This window comes from Bombina bombina, chromosome 2 (assembly GCF_027579735.1).
Source record: "Bombina bombina isolate aBomBom1 chromosome 2, aBomBom1.pri, whole genome shotgun sequence".
Lineage (NCBI taxonomy): Eukaryota > Metazoa > Chordata > Amphibia > Anura > Bombinatoridae > Bombina > Bombina bombina.
In genome coordinates, this window is record NC_069500.1 from 146,946,274 (window position 1) to 146,954,858 (window position 8,585).

Here is an 8,585-nt window from a genome sequence, read left to right on the forward strand (position 1 = left end):
CCACTTGCTGTTCTCGCACATTCAGAGGAGTAAGGTAACTTCAGAAAGGGAATGGCGTGCAGTTTTCCTGCAACTAAGGTATGTGCAGTAAAATATTTTTCTAAGGAATTGAATTGACTAAGAAAATGCTGCTGATACCGACGTAATGTAAGTAAAGCCTTAAATGCAGTGAAAGCGACTGGTATCGGGCTTATTAATAAAGATGTAAGTAAAGCCTTAAATGCAGTGAAAGCGACTGGTATCAGGCTTATTAATAAAGATGTAAGTAAAGCCTTAAATGCAGTGAAAGCGACTGGTATCAGGCTTATTAATAGAGATATATATATACTCTTCAAAGAATGTGTTTTAAAACGTTTGCTGGCATGTTTAATCGTTTTTTAACGTACATTTGGTGATAAAACTTATTGGGGCATAATTTTTCCACATGGCTGGCTTAATTTCTGCATAGAAACAGTTAACTGAGGCTTCCCACTGTTGTAATATGAGTGGGAGGGGCCTATTTTAGCGCTTTTTTTTGCACAGTAAAAATTCAGACTCAGACTTCCTGCTTCTTCCTGCATGATCCAGGACTTCTCTAGAGGGCTCAAAAGGCTTCAAAAGTCGTATTGAGGGAGGTAATCAGTCACAGCAGAGCTGTGACAGTGTGTTTGACTGTTTTAAAAAACGTTTTTTCTCTAATGTTTATCCGTTTTGGGTATTAAGGGGTTAATCATCCATTTGCAAGTGGGTGCAATGCTCTGCTGACTTACTGCATTTACTGTGAAAATTTGGTTGGTATAACTGCTTTGGTTCATTGTTATTTCACCTTGAGACAGTTTTTGTGCTTCTTAAAGGCGCAGTAGCGTTGTTTATATTGCTTGTAAACTTATTGTGAAGTGTTTTTCAAGCTTACCAGTCTTATTGCTAGTCTGTTTAAACATGTCTGACATAGATGAATCTACTTGTTCATTATGTTTGAAAGCCAGTGTGGAGCCCCATAGGAATATGTGTACTAACTCTCCTCACGTGTCGGTACCTTCGCCTCCCGCTCTGGGGGCGCATGCTATTATGGCGCCAAGTGCATCAGAGACGCCCATAGCAATTACTTTACAGGACATGGCTACAATCATGAATAATACCCTGTCAGAAGTATTATCTAGATTGCCAGAATTGAGAGGCAAGCGCGATAGCTCTGGGATTAGGAGAGATGCAGAGCGCGCTGGTGCTGTACGAGCCATGTCTGATACTGCGTCACAGTTTGCAGAACATGAGGACGGAGAGCTTCATTCTGTGGGTAACGGATCTGATCCGGGGAAACCTGATTCAGAGATCTCTAATTTTAAATTTAAGCTTGAGAACCTCCGTGTATTGCTTGGGGAGGTTTTAGCTGCTCTGAACGACTGTAACACAGTTGCAATTCCAGAGAAATTGTGTAGGCTGGATAGATACTATGCGGTACCGGTGTACTGATGTTTTCCCTATACCTAAAAGGCTTACAGAAATTATTAGCAAGGAGTGGGATAGACCCGGTGTGCCCTTTTCCCCGCCTCCTATATTTAGAATTTTTTTTCCAATAGACGCCACTACACGGGACTTATTGCAGACGGTCCCTAAGGTGGAGGGAGCAGTTTCTACTTTAGCAAAGCGTACCACTATCCCGGTTGAGGATAGTTGTGCTTTTTCGGATCCAATGGATAAAAAATTAGAAGGTTACCTTAAGAAAATGTTTGTTCAATAAGGTTTTATCCTGCAGCCCCTTGCATGCATTGCGCCTGTCACTGCTGCTGCGGCATTTTGGTTTGAGTCTCTGGAAGAGGCCATTCACACAGCTCCATTGGATGAAATTATAGACAAGCTTAAATCACTTAAGCTAGCTAACTCATTTGTTTCTGATGCCATTGTACATTTGACTAAACTAACGGCTAAGAACTCCGGATTCGCCATCCAGGCGCGGAGGGCGCTATGGCTTAAATCCTGGTCAGCTGACGTGACTTCTAAATCTAAATTACTTAATATCCCTTTCAAGGGGCAGACCTTATTCGGGCCCGGCTTGAAGGAAATTATTGCTGACATTACTGGAGGTAAGGGGCATACCCTTCCTCAGGACAGGGCCAAACCAAAGGCCAAGCAGTCTAATTTTCGTGCCTTTCGAAATTTCAAGGCAGAAGCAGCATCAACTTCCTCCGCTCCAAAACAGGGAGGAACCGTTGCTCATTTCAGACAGGCCTGGAAACCTAACCAGTCCTGGAACAAGGGCAAGCAGGCCAGAAAACCTGCTACTGCCCCCAAGACAGCATGAAGGAACGGCCCCCTATCCGGAAACGGATCTAGTGGGGGGCAAACTTTCTCTCTTCGCCCAGGCGTGGGCAAGAGATGTCCAGGATCCCTGGGCGTTGGAGATCATATCTCAGGGATATCTTCTGGACTTCAAGGCTTCCCCTCCTCAAGGGAGATTTCATCTTTCAAGGTTATCAGAAAACCAGATAAAGAAAGAGGCATTCCTACGCTGTGTACAGGACCTCCTAGTAATGGGGGTGATCCATCCAGTTCCGCGGACGGAACAAGGACAGGGATTTTATTCAAATCTGTTCGTGGTTCCCAAGAAAGAGGGTACCTTCAGACCAATTTTGGACCTAAAGATATTAAACAAATTCCTAAGAGTTCCATCATTCAAAATGGAAACTATTCGAACCATCCTACCCATGATCCAAGAGGGTCAGTACATGACCACAGTGGACTTAAAGGATGCCTACCTTCATATACCGATTCACAAAGATCATCATCGGTTCCTAAGATTTGCCTTTCTAGACAGGCATTACCAATTTGTAGCCCTCCCCTTCGGGTTGGCTACGGCCCCGAGAATCTTTACAAAGGTTCTGGGCTCACTTCTGGCGGTTCTAAGACCGCGAGGCATAGCGGTGGCTCCGTATCTAGACGACATCCTGATACAGGCGTCAAGCTTTCAAATTGCCAAGTCTCATACAGAGATAGTTCTGGCATTTCTGAGGTCGCATGGGTGGAAAGTGAACGTGGAAAAGAGTTCTCTATCACCACTCACAAGAGTCTCTTTCCTAGGGACTCTGATAGATTCTGTAGAAATGAAAATTTACCTGACGGAGGCCAGGTTATCAAAACTTTTAAATGCTTGCCGTGTTCTTCATTCCATTCCACGCCCGTCAGTGGCTCAGTGCATGGAAGTAATCGGCTTAATGGTAGCGGCAATGGACATAGTGCCATTTGCGCGCCTGCATCTCAGACCGCTGCAATTGTGCATGCTAGGTCAGTGGAATGGGGATTACTCAGATTTGTCCCCTCTACTAAATCTGGATCAAGAGACCAGAGATTCTCTTCTCTGGTGGCTATCTCGGGTCCATCTGTCCAAGGGTATGACCTTTCGCAGGCCAGATTGGACGATTGTAACAACAGATGCCAGCCTTCTAGGCTGGGGCGCAGTCTGGAATTCCCTGAAGGCTCAGGGATCGTGGACTCAGGAGGAGAAACTCCTCCCAATAAATATTCTGGAGTTAAGAGCAATATTCAATGCTCTTCTAGCTTGGCCTCAGTTAGCAACACTGAGGTTCATCAGATTTCAGTCGGACAATATCACGACTGTGGCTTACATCAACCATCAAGGGGGAACCAGGAGTTCCCTAGCGATGTTAGAAGTCTCAAAGATAATTCGCTGGGCAGAGTCTCACTCTTGCCACTTGTCAGCGATCCACATCCCAGGCGTGGAGAACTGGGAGGCGGATTTTCTAAGTCGTCAGACTTTTCATCCGGGGGAGTGGGAACTCTATCCGGAGGTGTTCGCTCAACTGGTCCATCGTTGGGACAAACCAGAGCTGAATCTCATGGCGTCTCGCCAGAACGCCAAGCTTCCTCGTTACGGATCCAGGTCCAGGGACCCGGGAGCGACGCTGATAGATGCTCTAGCAGCTCCTTGGTTCTTCAACCTGGCCTATGTGTTTCCACCGTTTCCTCTGCTCCCTCGACTGATCGCCAAGAAGGAGAGAGCATCGGTGATTCTGATAGCGCCTGCTTGGCCACGCAGGACCTGGTATGCAGACCTAGTGGACATGTCATCCTGTCCACCATGGACTCTACCTCTGAGGCAAGACCTTCTAATACAAGGTCCTTCCAATCATCCAAATCTAATTTCTCTGAGACTGACTGCATGGAGATTGAACGCTTGATTCTATCAAAGCGTGGCTTTTCCGAGTCAGTTATTGATACCTTAATACAGGCACGAAAGCCTGTTACCAGGAAAATCTACCATAAGATATGGCGTAAATACCTTTTATTGGTGCGAATCCAAGAGTTACTCATGGAGTAAGGTTAGGATTCCTAGGATATTGTCCTTTCTCCAAGAGGGTTTGGACAAAGGCTTATCAGCTAGTTCTTTAAAAGGACAGATCTCTGCTCTGTCTATTCTTTTGCACAAACGTCTGGCAGAAGTTCCAGACGTCCAGGCATTTTGTCAGGCTTTGGTTAGAATTAAGCCTGTGTTTAAAGCTGTTGCTCCTCCGTGGAGCTTAAACTTGGTTCTTAAAGTTCTTCAAGGAGTTCCGTTTGAACCCCTTCATTCCATTGATATTAAACTTTTATCTTGGAAAGTTCTGTTTTTGATGGCTATTTCCTCGGCTCGAAGAGTCTCGGAGTTATCTGCCTTACATTGTGATTCTCCTTATCTGATTTTCCATTCAGACAAGGTAGTTCTGCGTACTAAACCGGGGTTTTTACCTAAGGTGGTTTCTAACAGGAATATCAATCAAGAGATTGTTGTCCCGTCATTGTGCCCTAATCCTTCTTCAAAGAAGGAACGTCTTTTACATAATCTGGACGTAGTCCGTGCCTTGAAGTTCTACTTACAGGCAACTAAAGATTTTCGTCAAACATCTGCCCTGTTTGTCGTTTACTCTGGGCAGAGGAGAGGTCAAAAGGCTTCGGCAACTTCTCTCTCTTTTTGGCTTAGAAGCATAATACGCTTAGCCTATGAGACTGCTGGACAGCAGCCCCCTGAAAGGATTACAGCTCATTCTACTAGAGCTGTGGCTTCCACCTGGGCCTTTAAAAATGAGGCCTCTGTTGAGCAGATTTGCAAGGCTGCGACTTGGTCTTCGCTTCACACTTTTTCAAAATTTTACAAATTTGACACTTTTGCTTCTTCGGAGGCTGTTTTTGGGAGAAAGGTTCTACAGGCAGTGGTTCCTTCCGTTTAGGTTCCTGCCTTGTCCCTCCCATCATCCGTGTACTTAAGCTTTGGTATTGGTATCCCACAAGTAATGGATGATCCGTGGACTGGATACACTTAACAAGAGAAAACATAATTTATGCTTAACTGATAAATTTATTTCTCTTGTAGTGTATCCAGTCCACGGCCCGCCCTGTCCTTTTAAGGCAGGTCTAAATTTTTAATTAAACTACAGTCACCACTGCACCCTATGGTTTCTCCTTTCTCGTCTTGTTTCGGTCGAATGACTGGATATGACATGTGAGGGGAGGAGCTATATAGCAGCTTTGCTGTGGGTGATCCTCTTGCAACTTCCTGTTGGGAAGGGAATATATCCCACAAGTAATGGATGATCCGTGGACTGGATACACTACAAGAGAAATAAATTTATCAGGTAAGCATAAATTATGTTTTTTGTTTTGTTTTTAAATCTTTACATTTACTGTGTCCTTAAAGAGAGAACCATAGTTTTATTTTTTTTTTTTTAAGGTAATGAACGCACTTTGGTGTTTGTAAAGACAAAAAAGAAAGCAGATTATATTGCTCTTATTCTTTGTCAGGAACAGCTTCCTTCAACCAGCATTCATGGGTAAGTGATGGATTTTGATTTTGTTTTCCCATTTATAAGAGTGCACCTTGTTTTTTGCATAATTTAATATCCTTTTCTAAATAAACCCAACTTGCAGGAGGCAACTTTTTACCTTTCCTCCAAGATCTGGGTTATCACCCCTGTCAACCTAGCCAGTATAAATACAGAAGTTACAGCTGTGTATAAATGTGCACTATTTGCTTTTTTCAGTTGCAAGATGCTAATTAAACTCAATACATGGGTCAATTCCTTCACAATATCCTAAATTATGTTGACATTCCAATGATTCCAAACCACTTCTCCATTACTTATGTTATTTTTTTCAAATTTAGATTACTGTCTTTTGGCTCTGTAGCAAATACACTGTGTGGCAGTTATTATAAAAGTATTTCGCCATCAAATGATCTACTGCATATGCCCAAATATCTCCAGTGCTTCATGAATTATTATTGTGATTTAAAACATATACACCTAGATTACGAGTTCTGCGTTAAAAAGCAGCGTTAAGGGGTCCTAACGCTGCTTTTTAACGCCCGCTGGTATTAAGAGTATGGCAGGTACAGGTGTACCGCTCACTTTTTTTCTGCGACTCGAGGCTACCGCAAATCCCCTTACGTCAATTGCGTATCCTATCTTTTCTATGGGATTTGCCTAACGCTGGTATTACAAGTCTTAGAAGAAGTGAGCGGTACACCCTCTACCACCAAGACTCCAACCGCAAAAAAAAGTCAGTAGTTAAGAGTTTTATGGGCTAACGCCGTAACATAAAACTCTTAACTAAAGTGCTATAAAGTACACTAACACCCATAAACTACCTATGAACCCCTAAACAGAGCCCCCCCCCCCCACCGCAAACCCTATAATAATTTTTTTTAACCCCTAATATTCCGACTGGACATCGCCGCCACCTACATTATCCCTATGCACCCCTAATCTGCTGCCCCTAACATCGCCGACACCTATATTATATTTATTACCCCCTAATCTGCCCCCCCCCCCCCCCACGTCGCCGCCACCTACCTACACTTATTAACCCCTAATCTGCCGACCGGACATCGCCGCCACTATAATAAATGTATTAACCCCTAAACTGCTGCACTCCCGCCTCGCAAACACATAATAAATTTGATTAACCCCTAATCTGCCCCGTCCGTCGCCACCTACCTACCATTATTAACCCCTAATCTCCCGCCCCCAACGTCGCTGCTACTATAATAAAGTTATTAACCCCTAAACCTAAGTCTAACCCTAACACCCCCCTAAGTTAAATTTAAATAAAACTAAATAAATTTACTATCATTAACTAAATTATTCCTATTTAAAACTAAATACTTACCTATAAAATAAACCCTAATATAGCTACAATATAACTAATAGTTACATTGCAGCTATTTTACAAGCAACTTTGTATTTATTTTAACTAGATACAATAGCTATTAAATAGTTAACTGGGGGGTGGAGCCAACTGCCAGGGGAGCTGGTCGCATATATCATGAGCTCCTGCTTTATACAATAATTTTACAAGGTTATCCAGCATATTCTCCCTACTTCTTCCTATATCGTGGAGGCATAATTTGGCTGTTACCTTTTGAATGCTGCTGGGGGAACTTTGCAGTGCTCAACATCGTGAATTTTGCATCTCCTTCTCTCTGCCTTCTAAAGTGACCCTGAGCACAGAAAAACATGGCTGCGCTTTTTCTAACTCAGCTAATAGACTTGCTAGACAGCCACAACAATGCTCTTTTGGCTGCTGTGACTGAGGCATTTAAGCCTCTTATAGCTAGCGTTTCTGATCTGACTACCCTAACCGTCAGCGAGGATAAGCTACAGGAGGAAGATGTTGCAGATCCGCAACAGTCGCCATCTTTAACCCTACAGCCTGGGCACTACACGTGGCGCTATGGGGAAGCAGACTGTGAGGGACACGAAATCAATGAAGAGTTGAGTCCTGGTAATAAGATGCAGGTCTCCCTTACAGACGCACCTCATGGCGACATAAAGGAATCACTGTTCACACATACCCCCCAACCTGGCCAGGGGTTGATTTGGGTACATGGTTCATGTAGGAACCCCGTGCTGCAACTAGTCTACCAACACCTCTCTGAGAAACAGATGGCTGATTACCCCAGGCGAGATTTTGGAGGCATTCGGATCTTATTTCCAACTTTACCTGCAGCTATGGGGTCCATGAACTTTACAGACCGCGAACATGTCTGGATTGCAAGGCAAGTTGATGTCAAGCTGGGTATCGGTTAGCCGGCTCCTGACAACCTCCCTGAGGTCATTCTAAGATGCCGTGGGACTGCACTCCTTTAACTGCTTACAGCCCAGAATGCTAGTTCTACATCGATAAGACTGCCTATGTTTATGTGCTCTTTGCTTATTTACAAGATAATATTCTTTTGTGATACACCTTTTTATCTAGGTTCCGGCAACTAAGTGATCCTATGCAAGAGCCCTGTAGCTGGAATCTGCATACTACTAACACAATCAGTTTTAACTATACCGCTTGAAAGGGCAAGTTGCTGTTTGCTTAAGTCAGACTGTCCCTAAAGTTCCTTAGCTTTACCTTCAACTCACAAGAGGACCCTCCATAAAGTTTGTTTGCCTGTTCATAAAAGCACGTAATGTTTTTTAACCAATTATTGATTTGGATGGCTATGTTACAGTAATAGAAATGCCTGTGTTCATGTGTTCCTTGTCTAGTCAAGTGCTACTGCCTTTGATGGAGGCTGCCTGAGATAGAAATGTAGTTAATCTACCCTTCCTAGCTTCATGGACATTAAT

General features: G+C 43.7%; 1 protein-coding gene across 1 annotated transcript in view; it reads left to right on the forward strand.

The window, feature by feature from the left end:
• Positions 1 to 8,585, forward strand: part of DDX4 (DEAD-box helicase 4) — a 110,606-nt gene that overhangs the window by 67,312 nt on the left and 34,709 nt on the right. Inside the window, exon 4 of the mRNA XM_053699690.1 lies at positions 5,699 to 5,798. Coding sequence (XP_053555665.1) covers positions 5,699 to 5,798 — 100 coding nt within the window. The remainder of the gene's footprint in view (positions 1 to 5,698; positions 5,799 to 8,585) is intronic.